The 15,016-nt window shown below is 44.2% G+C and overlaps 1 protein-coding gene and 1 long non-coding RNA gene across 6 annotated transcripts in view; one reads left to right on the top strand and one right to left on the bottom strand.

The window, feature by feature from the left end:
- QSER1 (glutamine and serine rich 1) overlaps positions 1-12,077 on the bottom strand; it is a 41,255-nt gene extending 29,178 nt beyond the window's left edge. The window contains exon 1 of one of the 5 annotated variants that reach the window (XM_064657054.1): positions 11,754-12,077. In XM_064657054.1, coding sequence (XP_064513124.1) covers positions 11,754-11,954 — 201 coding nt within the window. In that variant the 5' untranslated portion in view covers positions 11,955-12,077. The remainder of the gene's footprint in view (positions 1-11,753) is intronic. The other 4 variants (XM_064657053.1, XM_064657052.1, XM_064657057.1 and 1 more) reach the window with 4 other exon arrangements.
- Positions 12,078-12,140: 63 nt separating this feature from the next.
- LOC135415397 (uncharacterized) lies at positions 12,141-14,356 on the top strand. The gene is made up of 4 exons (XR_010431118.1): positions 12,141-12,229; positions 13,373-13,501; positions 13,763-13,919; positions 14,223-14,356. It is a non-coding gene; the product is annotated as an uncharacterized LOC135415397 (long non-coding RNA).
- The last annotated feature ends 660 nt before the right edge of the window (positions 14,357-15,016 follow it).

The following is a 15,016-nucleotide window of genomic DNA, read 5'->3' as shown; positions in this document are numbered from 1 at the left end:
CTTGTAGCTCCTGCCTCTCATATAAAAATTGCTTAAGAAAACTCCACATTAAATCACAGAGCACTTTCAGAGTATTCAAACGGTGCAAGGCTGTGCTCAGAGTGAAACTGGACACCTACAAGACAAGCAGTTGCACAGGAGATTCCAGACTCCAGGAGATCCCAGAGGTGCTCCCGCCACCTGAGAGGGGAACTCGGTGCCCCAACACTGGGCTCCCACACAGGCTGACAAGTCTGAGACCAGAACAACTAAGCCCAAGAAAACAAAAAGGCAACAACCCAGCATGCACACAAGTGCTCAGATTTGAGGCAGACCAGGGAATTTGGTCTCATTTTTTGGCTGCCCGTTCTGCCTTACTGAAGACAAGAGCTCCTGTGAGATGACGGCTCGCTGTACAGCCCCCTTCTAATTAAATCACCAAAAAGGAGATTAAATAGAGCTGTGATAGCTGGCAGGGAAGTACCTTAAAACTCACACCCTGCATTTTGTCTTACTTGAGACATATATATGAAATAGGGGAAATATTACTCAAATTTCCCTCTCTATGCCAAAGCTCAGACACCTGGCAAAGGAATCTCTCTCCAACCAGCTACTTCGCTGTGCAACAGCAAGTTCCAGTCAGAGACCAAAAGCAAAGCCATAAAAACGACAAATGCACTTCTAAATATTAAAAACATCATTTTCAATATAAGATATAGAAATTGATATGCAGCCTACATCCCTTTCTGTCTGCTATATTTGATTTTAAACATGTAAAATGCAGTTCCAGCTTCTATTACCTGCTGGCAGGTTTGTAGGTAGAATTATTTTAGTAATAGATACAGCATTTATTATTTTGCTTAAACATTTATCTATATTAATTTGCCTTTATTCAATCATCTTGTGGAGAAAGAATGGAAGAGTATTACCCAGAAACATTATCTGAATTTAATACAGATGAAATGGGGGGCAAATGGCCCTTCAGCTGCCCATTGTAACAGCAAGAGTTCACAGTTTGCTACATCAAACTAGAATGTAATTCAGCATCTGGGGTTCATCTGCAGCTCAGAAAAAAATTAAAATTTAAAAGCAAAGCTACAGGTGGATAACTTGAATCCAAAAATGGGTTTGTTCCTGTCTTAAAAAAAAAAAAAAAAGCCACAACTCTAAGAAGCAGCAACATAAAGGACAGAGGGAGTTGCCCAGGAAGAAAGTTGCTAAGCTAATTAAATTCAATACTGTTAGTGACACCGAATCACTCCTGTCCAACACACTTCTGGAAGTTGAAAAGCAAGCCCTTAAAGGCAATAGAAAATGCTTCAGAAATACCAAAGGAAAAGAATGGAAAACAAACTCCTCAGCCCAGAGACTCGTTTCAGTGCAAAGTATTTTTTTAAATGTATACAAGATGTGATTTTTCACCTCTATTTCCCAGACACATACTGGAGGGGAGGGGGAAGACACTGCAAGAACAAATTTTATTTGAAGCTTGAAAATGTTGGCAGGCTTAGGAAAAATAGGAAACCAGCCTACTCTCTGCATCTAATTTCCCTGATCCTCACATTAGATTATACAAGACAAAACAAACCTTAATGTTTGAAGATTCCACTTACATTTGCACAAAGAATATTTAACAGTCTAGAACAGTTATGCTGTCCAAGAGACAAAAGAAAAAAATTATTTGCTACTCAAAAAACAGAAGTCTACATCTGAGAAATTAGAAGCATCTCTAAAATTAATACATCTTAAAAGGTACATATGGCACTCTTTTAAGAACACCACGCAACTTCAGTATTTGCCTACCCTGTTTTTGAATTATAACAAGAAATAAATAGATGTCAATATTTTCAAGTATTATTAACTATCTAATAATGTTATTTTTCAAGATACGTGACTTTTGAAAAGAGGGAAAATACAGAATATGGTCCTGAGGTATCTCAATAAAACACACAAGAGGAGCATTTTATCAACAATCTCGACTGTCTGTTGGTTGTGCCACATTCTTCCCCTTTAATGCAATTACACACTACCTATCCTGTGCAGAATATATCACATTATAACGTACCAAAGGCAATCACCCTTCACTCTTTCATTAAAGATGAAGCTATAATGATAATTTCCCACTTCAATTCAAATGCAGAGCCACCAAGAGCAGGGCTGAGACCGACACAATGTGGACTGAAGGTTGCCTGGAGCTACTTTTGAGAGGAAACACTCATTACTTCCTTGCTTTCTAGGAGCGAAGATAAGGAGCTTCTAAGAAATCGATTTTGAGGTAGAAAATTACATGCAGGGAACTGCCTGAGTGAGCAAAAGTTCACGCTGTTCCTGTGATTCTTCACCTGAATACATGTCACATTTCAAAGGAAAAAGAGATTTTATTGCTAAAAAGGTCCATCTCCCTTTTATTCCCACATTAATGTGTCTGAACTCCTTATGCTTGATCCTTTTAAAAATGAAAAGCCCAAAACCGCTTCAGGAAAGCTGAAATAGTCTTACTGGTACTTCAGTGCCTCAGTGCAAGTGCTGGCTTGTCTGATTAAGTAACCTGTGGAGTTCTTAATAACAAAGACAATATAATTCTGTTTTCAAAAAAATCAGTTAAACTCTGTCTTGAAACCATGTATGTGAAAAGCAACATTCAGATAGAACTGAGCTATTTAGAAACTTCAACTTCAGTTACTATGGAGGGACTGAACAAACCACCGAATGGTCTTATTTTTTTAAGGTATACACTCTAAATCAGCTTTTTGATGAGGTCATCTATGGCTGAAATGCAGGACATTTAACAAAATCAGATTTTCTCTCCTTTTTCTTCCTTTTTTTTTTTTTAATCAGAATTGGCAAATACTTCAACCACTTTTCTTGGCTTTGACCAAAAAAAAAAAAATCTTTGAAACCTAACCAAAGCGATTTTCTATCAGAATTTTTGCAGCTTACAAAAACTAACTAAAACTAAACTATCCTACAACAATGCCAGTTTTGAGCTCCTGATGCACTTTTTAAGATTTCAAGGTCTAGAGAGGAGCTTTCAGTGATCCTGCTCTGCATGTTGGAACTTAACTTTGATATACTTACTAACTCAGTATCATCACTCTCCACATGCAAACAGACACTGATATGTCCACATATCCTCCCAATTTATATTATAAAGTAGCATCAGAAATAATTTTAAGGCATTTGTTTGTCAAGCAATGTTTTGGGGATTTTTACATCTTCCCTGACAGCTTCTACTCTACCACTCCCTGCAGAAAAACAAGTACCCATTATGGTCTGAGTAGTTCACACCACAGAAAGCTCTGCAATCTTATTCTCTGGGCTTTTAAGACACTGGATTATTTTGTCACTACATTTATTTATCCTCTTCTCTTACCTTTCCTCCATGAAAGAACTTTTTCTTTACCCAGCACGGAGAGAATAGCTGGGATTTTTTAAATTAGCAAAACTTCACTCCTAGACCTTTACTCACAATTTCAAAAGACTTTTGTAACAGACAGTAATGGAAATCTAACACTTTTTCTGCAATATGTGATGCTATTCTGCTGTCAAAAGCATACTTGGGAGATGTTCAAAACTCTTCTCTAGATCATTCCAGTATTAATGGTTGAGCACACAGCATAATCCTCTATTACCGTTGGCTGAGAAACACACAAAAAGATTTCATTACTTTTAATAACAACATTTTATTTCAAAATATAAAAATCATCAGAGCATTATCTCAAGATGTGGCCTGGCCACATCAGTGTCTTATTAAAAATACAATTCATTTCAGCTATTGAAATGCTTCTCAGCCCTCATCCTCCCACAGCTATTACAGCATCGTATTTTGTGGCAAGCTTGAGTCTTACCTTTAGGCTACTATTGGAATACTTGATATCCCATTCCTTAATAAACCCTTTATTTTCCAGTTATATGGGAAAAAACGGTGCTGAAGTTGAGATTTTTCACCAAAAAAGAGGTAAGGAGTGCAAATATGTGCTATATACCCACAGAGTCACCTTTGGCAGCACCTCTTTTCATTACCAAATCCCCAAGCAGTTTACAGGGACATAATCCACAAAATATCTTCTTCTTTAATCTAGGGAAACTAAGGCACAGCTACTAACCCACCCAGATTCATAGCCCTCACCATCGAGTCTCAAGCACTCAGTACTGAAATAAGAGTCAGTTTTTCAAGGTTTGGTGAAGTTAAATTTTCTAAGAGCTCGGTACCCAGTGTACTGGACCCCCGTGAAGATCAGTGGCTGCAGAACTGGCACAGAAGAGAGGCATCTACTCACTGCCCACACCTGAGACCACAAACCTTGCTATCCTTGATCATCCACACAGCCAAAAACTCAGGGCCATTAAATGGGCTCTAAGCCTCCCAGCACATTTATCTAGATATCTACAGTGTCTTCCCCACCCTACAACACACTACAAGGGCCAAGCAGCTCACGTGAGCTCCTTCAGATTCAAAAACGAGGCACCCCTATGACTAACACCACTCCTACCCCAATTTAGGAGGTGTGCCCAGGAAAGATCCAACATATTAACAACACAGTTCATCATAAAATGCTGCAAAGAGTCCTTTACATTAAAGGAAACATCACGGGGTGTTATTATCTAATTTCGTGAGGTAAATTAGCATAGCCCTTCAATTTAGCTCTTACATCTCTTCATCCCAAAACAGGTTTAAATTTTTCATTTCTAACCTTGCAAAGAGGACCTTGGCTGCCACGTTGTCACCAGTCACTATTTAGTTGAAAATACCATGTGAACACGGCTGCTCCTGAAAACTAAAAAAACTTCACTGTTCAAAACTGTAGAAAAACAGTTACAGCTACATGGCCATTTATTTTGAGATGGGAAAAACTCCACTATATGAAACAAATTCCTTGAATATGCCTCAGATATTGATTTAAGATTTCCTGATGATCATGCAGCTATCTAAACAAAAGCAAGTGTTGAGATCAAAACAGTCTATACACATGCACACACTAAAAAAATATCCTTTAATTGGTGAAAAACCTGTATTCTCTTAAAAGAAAAATAACAAAACGGGGGTTTTTTGGAGGGGAAAAGATGAAAATCCCATCTCTTTCCAGTGGTGCTGGAGTATCAGTAACATCCAGGTCACCAGTGCCAGCAACTGAAGGTAGTTAACACATGGTTGTCCTGGGAGTCTGAAGGAGTTGGCTGTCTACGAAAACTCTTTGCACAGCAAATGAGCAAATGTTCGCATTCAAGAAAAACTTATTAGAAATCCTATTCTTGGCAGACTCAGCAGAGAATAATGAAATGGGAGGAACACAGGGATTGAAGGATTATTCACTGTCTAGCACTGGAATTTTTGACACGAAGACGAGAGAAAGTAAACAGGATGTGGTGTGAAGCACTGAGCTGCCATATTTCTGAAAGGGATTTCCTGGTCAGAAAGAAGAGCACCATGGAACGTGCAGCACACACTGGTACATTCAGTGTCACCACAGAACACCCTCCCAGCTGCACACACACCACACAGGAGCTGTGGCCCTTTGTCTGGCAGGTTCTGGAATTCCAGATGTTGCCAGACATCTGGAAACGCTAGATGAGGAGCTAGAGCCCTCCACCTCTTCTCACACAAAGAGGGCTATCTCCAAGGAAATCTAGATGTATGACAGCCCCGAGTATAATTCCTACAGGGTTATTAAGGAATAAATGTTCCTTTGTATCCTCCTATGTAAACACTATTACTCTAAGATAAGGATGCCTAAGGGTGCCTTCTTCCTGCTGAGTGTAATTGGTTGCACTTCTACAAGTCCTAAGCAAGCAACACAGGTAGGCATGTAGAGGGAAGATGAAAAAGAAGAAAAGCAATATGGGCAAATAAAAGCTTGTCTAAACATATGTATGTTCTTGCTGAATTGTTTTGGAGTAAGAAACTTCCAAGCATGCAGAGATACAGGAATAAGAGCTCCCTGCTGTAGCCCACAGTCAGAAAGGTTCTGAGGATGCAAGTGTCCGTGCACCCTTCCAGATCTGTCCAGAGCAATGAAACAAAAGAAGGAATGTAACAAGAGGTGAGACAATAGCAGAAGTAAGCCCCAAAACTATGAAATCTGCCCAGTGAGACAAGTAAATCTAGTACTTAATAACCAAGTGCTCCATCCTCTCTGAGGACATTTCTCTTTGCTTAAAAATTCTAAGAATTTTCCTTTCCCTGTCACTTGCATGGGACAGCAAAAAATGCCCTGCTGGAAAGGCTGAACCCTGCATGCTGCTCAAACTTATTTTTGTCACCCTTTAGGCTGCTAAGGGAGGTTTGAAGTGAGACTATTAATATGCTGCCTTTTAACTGGTTTTTGGTTTTTTTTCTTTGTTTGTTTCATGTATGGAATAGGCACTCACCATACAAAGTAACTTTTTAACATGCAAATTTGTGAAGGCTTTGACAAAATACAACAAAAATATCCAAGCAAATACACCCACTATATAAGAGCTCTGGTATTGTTTAGAATCAATGTAGTTCAGTCATAGGTGTTTTTTTCCCGACAGGAACAAAGATTTTTCTAAAAACAACCTCCTTCCTATGACAGCTTTATGCCAGAATCAACAGCATCTCCAAGTAAAAATAAAAGGTGGGCAAAAGCACAGAAGAAACAAAGGGTATAAGGTAAACATCTACAGGTAAAGTTAAGAGGATGAAAGGTAAAATACGTCTATGGGACTGAAACACTTTTTGCATAGGTGGAAGAATACAACCCCCCTTTCTTTCAGAACAAGGTATTCAGTAACCTGTGTTGAAGTTGTTGCCTCTGTGGGAAAGGGCTCACATCCAAAATATCATTCCAGGTGATCTCAAGAGAGGTCAAGCACTCAGCTAAGACAGACACCTACCGAGTGCTCCTGGTAGGGAAGCAGGTGGTACAATTTGGGTGGGATGTTCATTAAAGACAGTGACTTGGCAAGACTGAGCCCATCTAAAACGTGTCCAAGACTGCCGGGAAGAATCTCTGCCAAGGACACACAGCTCACTCCTTCCAGCTCTGCTCCCAGCTCGTTCCCTGGTGCCACCTCTGGATCCCAGTCTGACAGCACAGGTACACCAGCACAGCTCTCCAGCTCAAGCCGTTCACCATTTCAGCCAGGACAGTTTCCTCACGGATTAACAAACGAGACCAGCTCCCGGTGCAGTTGCACAAACACCAGAGCCAACACAGGGGAGGAGGAAGGGAGCCCCTTTCAGCAGCAGTGAGGCTGAGCAGCCAGTTCAGCCATCTCATGTAACTGCACCCTCAGACTAAGTTTCAGCTCGTTCCTTCTGCAGGCTGTTCTGTGTCACCACTGCTCACTGCAGCACAGCGACAGACACGGCTTGAAATGTTTCACGTGAAGCTGGCATTAAATGAAATAAAGTGAGCAGCAGGTAATTCCAAACAAGCCTGTCTGGCTCATTTAGAAACTCTAGCAAAGATTTTGCAAGATGACCACACATCTGCACCTGGGAAAAGCTATGGGACATAGAGCAAGAAAGCATTCAGCCTCTGTTCAATCTTTGACCTCCTCACAGCTGTGATCTCAGTGTGTGCTGAATGCAGGTTAAAACAAAGGAAAAAAAGAAAGAAAAGGAGAGCAAGAAAAGCTGGCAAGTCCCTGTAAGGTATCTGTGCTACACCATGGATTCCTGGTGTTTATTTTGCATGTATAAATGTTTATGAATGTTTTAGATATAAACTACGACAGAAAGTTTGGTAAGATTTGAAACTGACCTACCTTTCTATATGTTTATTTAATCTTCCTGTGTCTTTTAATAGCAAATGTTCTAAGTATATTCCCAGATTACAAGCTTTCTTTTCAACATTTAAAATACTACGCCATAGGGAACTTTTTGCAGGATATGTGTTTAACGACAAACATCGGTTTCACCTCTCAGAACAATTTCATTCGATGAAAGAAAACGTTCTGCTCTTTTCTAAAACACGCTGTCTGCACTTTTAGAGTTTCTATAGCTGTGCAAAAATCCATTAGAATTTAAAATTGAGCCTTGACTAAATCACAATTATCATACAGCTGTTACAATAAGCATTAGTTTGACAGCTATGCAAAACTGAGTTAAAAAACCCATCATAACCGTTTATAACAAAAGTATCGGTCCCCTACCTATGTAACTTTGCATATGAACTCTCACTGTAACTAACTCATTTTCTTAGATTGGCTGTTATGAACATAGACCATACTAACCAAATGCCAGTGTTATCTATTGCAAAGAACCATCTTGAATTAAGCCATATAAAACCCCATGTGTTTGGGTAGGGCAGAAATGGACAGAAGACTACTGGGCATAAAGAAACAAAGACCATGGCAGTCACCATAAAATTTACAACACCAACAAAATAATTGTGACTGACTTTTAATCACATATAGCAGAAGATTTGAGTCTTAGAGCTGTGGGAAATACCAAACAAGAACCGTGAGATCCCTCCACTCCTAAAAATCCTTCTCTGAATAAAACCTCAAGTCAGACATAAACTAAACCAGAAACCTCATCCATTACCACCTGTTCCTATTTCTCTTTCCAAGCAATTACGAGTCTCTCAAACTATTAACACATTCACCTGTTTTCTGAATACCATGTTTTTCTCTAGCAAATAACCAGTAAGCACATACCTTCTCTGCTATTCAATAGCTTTAGGCTGTGCCACAAAAGGACAGTTTCAGTACAGAAGTAAGGTTTTCTAGCAGCTACAGTAAAAGGTCAGAGTGGCAGTGTGCCCATCAAACCATCACAAATTCCTTGAGGATGCTGACAGCCTGTGTAAGAGGTGGGGGGGAAGGGGAAAGCAGAGGGGAGGAGCATCCCCTTAGCCCCCTGCTATGGGGCTGTGTGGCTGCACTGTCCCAAAATGCTCCTCAGCAGGATCGATCTCTGCTCAGTTAACACAGTGATTCAGGTGATTTCCACCAGCTTCCATCCCCAGTTCACCATCTTCTCCTGTTCCATGGGAACGGTTATGTCACAGCAGGCCTGGTAGCAATGTCCTTATAACACTTCACCACACATTTCCTTTCAGTTGATAAGAATAGTGCCATTGCACAGACAAAACAGTGCCTGCAAGAAATAAGGAGCAGGATAAAAACCAGATGGCTGAAGTGAAGCGCAGGAAGACAGGAGCAACGCTTGTAGGGAGGAGAAATCATTCCGGTGAGCTGAGACTGTGAACATGGCTCTCCACACAAAGGGAACATGGCCTGCCACGACACAGCCTGCAACAGCATAAATATGAAATGAAATTTGAATGAAGTGTTGTTATCTATATCACCTAAAGGCTGGATTCTTTTCCAGCAAGTACCAGATGAACATGACACACATTTTTTAATTTAATATCAGGCTAATGCAGCTTCAGCTGTTTAGGTGACTACCTGTCAGCCACAATCAGAAACACCATTTTGAAAAATGTGAAGTGATCTGTAACACAAGTCAAGAACATGGACAGCATATTCCCTTACAGTACATCTGTACCTTCACAATTTCCTTCCAGGCTGGTGCAAGCCTTGGCAGTGACAGGAATCACTTACATCCCAATCCCCCAGCAACTGGCTCCATCCATACAAAGACAAATGCTACAGAGGAACCAAAACACCTCTGCAAGCCCAGACTCTACTTAACACTGTGTCCAACAGGGTAAATTATTTCTTATTAAAATGACATGAGCTCCAAGAACCCAGTTCAGGAGAACTTCAAGCACAAAATATGATTCATAGTGTTTTCCCTCTTCTTGCTACAGATAAAAAACAGTTTGAATGTTTCAGTCAACACATTATAAATGCATCATTCATCACCACGTACAAAGCCTTGAGATGAAACTTTAAAGAACTAAAGCAAGGTCTTCTTGACATTGTTTCCTGAAGCACAGCATAAATATTGTCAGATCATATATGGATGCAGTAATACTAATTTGATTGGTATAGGTAGCAGGCATTGATCCAGTGAGCTTCGGCATGGTAGTTGTCTTGGGACTTTTCTACATGACATTTCAATTAAGGAATTCCCAAAATATGCAATTTGAACTGCATTAATATAGCAGTTATTAAAAAGATTAAGGTTATGTTTTAAAACCAGGGTATTTTTTTTTTAAATATAGAAAAAAATCATCAAGCAGTCGCATTTCTTCTAAGATCCCTCAGAAATCCACTTTTGCTTCTGCACCACATATTCTTAAGTGACCTGGAAAATCCAAACCTCCCTCCTGGAATAGATGGCATGATCCTCAACAGATGATGAGAACTGGCAAAAGCAACATAGACAGGACATGTTGCTGTGTTGGTTTTGGTGGAAGTGAGTGACATGATCAAAAGCAGTTAACAACTAAGAAGAAAAATTGGAAAGGATGATAGGAGACCTTACTTTGCCAGGTAATCAGTTCTGCAGAGAACCTGGCTAAGCAGCTTCATAGGGCAAGGGTTTGTCCAAAAAACCACCCATCCTTGCAATTCTATGGGAAATAGGGAAACTAGAGTCTCACACCTCAGGGAGGTCCTATGATCTTCTTATTTAACATTATTGACTTAATTGCTTCTCAAATGCAGTGTCCACAATTCAGGAAGGGTGACAATAAATTGGAGGGAATCTAAGAGAAAACTCGGAGAATAAAGTAGCAAAAAAAATTAAAAATATCTGGTAGCAAACTTCAAATGATTATGTTCACGTTAAGAAAAGTAAGTAAAGCAAGAAGTTAAGCAAAATTCATAAGAATTCATAGTCAAGAAAATATGATACTTAATGGGATTTTCAGTGTCAATGGGCTGTAAGTAAGATTCAGTGGTCAGAAACTAGAGGTAGCCCTCTTCAGATCAGAAATCAGAAATAAAATACAAATCAGTATATTTGTATACTTTACCAAGAATTGTGCTGAATTTTGCCTCACTGGAAATTTTCAACTGCACCTTCTAAAACGTAAACTCTAGTTTCAAACACAGATTGAGGGGGAAAATAAGTCCTATGGCCTGCATTATGAAGAGGTCACACTAGATGATTACACCAGTCCTTCTGACTTGATTATCTATTAATCTTATCAGACACATCCGACCACTTTCAGAACCAAATGCAAAGTCATTTATCTATAAGCGCACCTATTTTGACGGGGTATTTTTAGCCCCTGAGACTCTTTTACCTTTAAACGTCGCCGAGATGGGAACTGCGGATAAATCAAGCCACAGGACATAAAAAAGGCAGGCGACAACGAAAAACCTCATCGCCCAGAAAACACTCCTTTTAGCTGGCAGAGTTACACAATCAAAAAGCAACCCGAAGCCAATAAGATATCCCGTATTTTCCCCCCGCGCTTCCCGGAACTTTGCAGAAGTCTCCGCGGGACTGAAGTTTTAGCTGAGAGGAGGCTCCGCACGCCCCGGAGGGAAGAGGCTCCCCGGGCTCGGCGGGGCCAGGGGCGGGCGCGGGGGATGCCGGCGCGGCCGCCGCGGTGCCCCGGCCGCGGGCAGCTTTGTTCGGGCGGGCAGCGCCGGTGCCCGCGGCCCTCCGGCAGCCGCGCAGGGACGCGTGAACTCTTGAACCCGCGCCGCAGCCCGACGCGAGCCTCCGGGGCGGGGAGACCGCCCGCCCCGCCGGGACAGCGGGGGCACAGCGCGGAGCCCCCGCCGCCCCCCGCCCGCCGGGACGCGGCCTCCCGCCCGCCCCACGCCGGCCCGGCCGCCCCGGGCCCCGCTCGCCCCCCGCCCTGCCCTGCCCCGCCAGGCCGCCCTCGGCCAGGCCCCGGCGCGGCCCCCCGGCCTTGCCCGCCGCGGACCCTCCTCACCTGGGCTTGAGGCTGCCGGCGCCGCGCTCGTAGGCCCAGGAGGCGGCGGGCGGCGCGGCGCCCGGGGCCAGGGGCTCGGCGAAGCCGGGGGTCGCGGGGTAGTTCCTGTCCATCATCGGGGCTCCGCGGGGGGGGCCCTGCGCGCAGGAGGGCGGCGGCGGCGGGGACCGAGCGGGGCGCGGCGGGGGAGCGGCGCCTCATGCGGGGCGGGCAGCGCCGCGGCCCCGAGCGGCCCCTGCGCTCCGCTCCGCTCAGCGGCGGGCGGCGGGCGGAGCCGCGGGCGGCAGCGGGGGCTGCGCGGCCGCCGGCCCCATGTCGGGCTGCGCGTTCCCGGGACGCTCCTCCCCCGCCAGCGCACTGGGGCGCACGGAGCTCCGTGTCCGGGGGCAGGGAGGCCGCGGCGGAGGGGCCGCCGGGGCCGCCGCCAGCAGCGCCGGCGGGGGGAGCGGGAGCAGGAGGAGGAGGAGGAGCTGGAGGTCTGTGACTCGCGGCCCTGAGGGGGAAGCGCGGCGGCGGCGGGAGCGGAGCGTGGCGGGGGGGCGGCGTAGCCACCACCGGGGCGGGGTGGGGGGGCTGAAGGCGGGGACGGGCGGGGTGGCGGTGTCGGGGAGGCCGGTTCCTCGGCGGAGCGAAGCGAAGCGCCGGCGCTTTGTTGGAGCAGCCGGGGCGGGGCCATGTTGTTCCCGCGGAGGGGAAGCGCCGCCAGCCGCGGGCTCCGGGGCGGCCGCCGCCGCCGCCAAGATGGAGCCCGGCAGCCGCCCCATTGTGCGGCGGGTTGTGGGGCGGCCCGGCCGCCCTGCCCCGGCCCCTGTCACCGCCACCATCACCATCACCGGGCGGGGACGCCGCTCCCCCCGACTGGCCGCCTCCTCCTTCCCGCGGCGGGGCCCGCCGACCCAGCTCCCTCCGCCTCCGCTTTTATCTGTCTGTATGTTAGAGCTTTCCAAAAGCCTCAGGCATTCCCCCTATCAGTTAGTCGTTGCAGGCCTGGAGCCTGGATAGAATCGTATAATGGAATTACAGGATGGTCTGGGTTGGAAGGGACCTTAAAGATCATCCCGTTCCAACCCCCTTGCCACGGGAAGGGACACATTCCACTAGACCAGGTTGGTCAAAGCCCCCTCCAACCTGGCCTCGAACACTTCCAGGGATGGAGGCATCCACAGCGTCTCTGGGCAACCTATTCCAGTGCCTCACCACCCTCGCAGTTAAGAACCTCTTCTTAAATATCTAAACCTATTTTCAGTTTAAAGCCATTCCCCCTTGTCCTGTCACTGCATGCCCTTGCAAAATGTCCCTCTCCAAAAGTCAACTAGAAAGAGAACAGTAAGAATATCTATTTATTCTTTCTTTATTTTTATTTAGAGCAGTCTAACTTTAAATGGTAAAATGCCAGAGAGGTTCTAGAGACCTACTTTAACCAGGACTGCCTAAAGCAGTTCATTTTTATTTAGAACAGTCTAAGCCACTGGTTTGCAGACAGTATCTTCTGCTGTGTGCTCATTAAAACAAAGCATAAGGGAAATGGGCACCAGCTGCACAGAACAGGGTAGGGGCAAAGGGGACTTTGGTGTCGGGCAGGGGGATGGTGGATGAACTGTGTCTTGCTTTCCCTGCAGAGTGAAGGTACGAGGGGCGAGATGAGCAGGAGGAATGTGCCTCAGAGGTAAAGATAAGGAATATGGTCTGGAAAAGAGGGTAACTGCACCTGAAGGCATTGCTCAGAACAGGAAGGTGTATGCTAATGAGTAAGTAAGCCTTTTGAAGATTCAGTTTGTAGCACTCCAGGCAATGCTGAACCACAGAGTGAAATGAATTCTGTAGTGAAATGCATTTAGAAACTTGGCTACAGTCAATCAGATTAGATGCTAAAAAAAAAAAAAGAGTTACAAAAAATATCAACACTGGAATGAAAAGGTGGAGTGATCAACGTTAAATGAGAAAGCAGAAAGGTAAGAGATGTCTGGAGGAAAAGCTGAGATTCTGCTTTTCTCATGCTTGGTTTCAAGAAGCAGCAAAGAAAACTACAGGAAGAAGCACAGGCTCTGATGAGAAGGGAAGGGTAAGTGCGAAAGTCATCAGCGCTGAGGAGACCAGAGAAGTCACCCAGAGGCCAGGGCAGAGGGTGGAGGGAGAAGCAGCACACCAAAGCCAGAAACCAGCAGAGTGAGTTTTCCTCGTGTTTGCATAAGTTAGCACCTGTATTGCTTGCAGCTGGAGCAGCGCATGTGGGGGGTGGGAGACCTTATTTCCCTGGGAAACGGGAGGATGGCTGTTTTACATATGAACGAGGGCTGATGACAGAAAATTACTCCAGTTGTGTGCTAATGGTGAAGCGTTTACGCTGCTTATACTATTGGAAGTGCCATTTCCAGCGGGGAAGGACCCACGGTTTTTTATTTCCCTGCAGGATCTCTACTAATCTCCATTATATTATTATACTTAGAGTGCATTGTTTTCCTCAAATAGGCCTGAGAGGAGGGTGATACATGGACCTAAGTGATACAAAATGCTGCAGTGCTTGGTTATTCTGGAGTGAGCGTGTTGCTGTGGAGTTTCTTGCCCCAAATTCGGAATGATGTATTAATAAATTTTAAAACTGCTAGTGTCTTCTTTGATTTTTTTTCTCTCAAGTAATGGCAAGATGAACTTTAAAGAGCACCATAATGTTGTGTATTTTCATTACAGGATCTCTCTGAAGGGGAGGCAGGGGTGTGTATGTGGCTGTAAAATCATGTTTCGTGAGAAATCACAACAAGCAGGGAAACACAGACAATTCGTTTAGGTCAATAGGTGAATTCATTGTCAGTATGCCACAGACACAATGTTTCCCTGAACATTGCTGGAGCAGATCCTTTTTCTGGTAATCAAATAGTGAAGTTGAGCAAAATAGGAATTGTGACAGCTGTTAAGTTTAATTTCTTTTACATGGTTTTAATAGAAGTGGAGTAGACTGAAAACTTAATTGGTAATGTCCATGACCATCAGATAAAGTCGGTTTATGCAGTGGTTTGTTTTTCCTGTGTATGAGATAAATCTACTTGTCCTGAGACCAGCCAGTTTTCTCATTAAATGGATCTCTGCTGTTTGTTGCCACCCACTGTCTAGGAAATCTTCCTCGAAGTTTGTGCATTTTATCTTTTTGTAACCTAGTGATATTTTGTAACACTGTTCTCTAAGACCACGAAAAGGTCTGCTTAGAGTAAGTGCTTTTGCAGAATCCTGGTATCCAGAATACTTATAAACAGCTTTTCAGAAAGATC

Source organism: Pseudopipra pipra, chromosome 6, assembly GCF_036250125.1.
Source record: "Pseudopipra pipra isolate bDixPip1 chromosome 6, bDixPip1.hap1, whole genome shotgun sequence".
Classification (NCBI taxonomy): Eukaryota; Metazoa; Chordata; class Aves; order Passeriformes; family Pipridae; genus Pseudopipra; species Pseudopipra pipra.
Note: the sequence above shows the minus strand (reverse complement) of the source record. Positions and strands in the feature narration are given on the sequence as shown.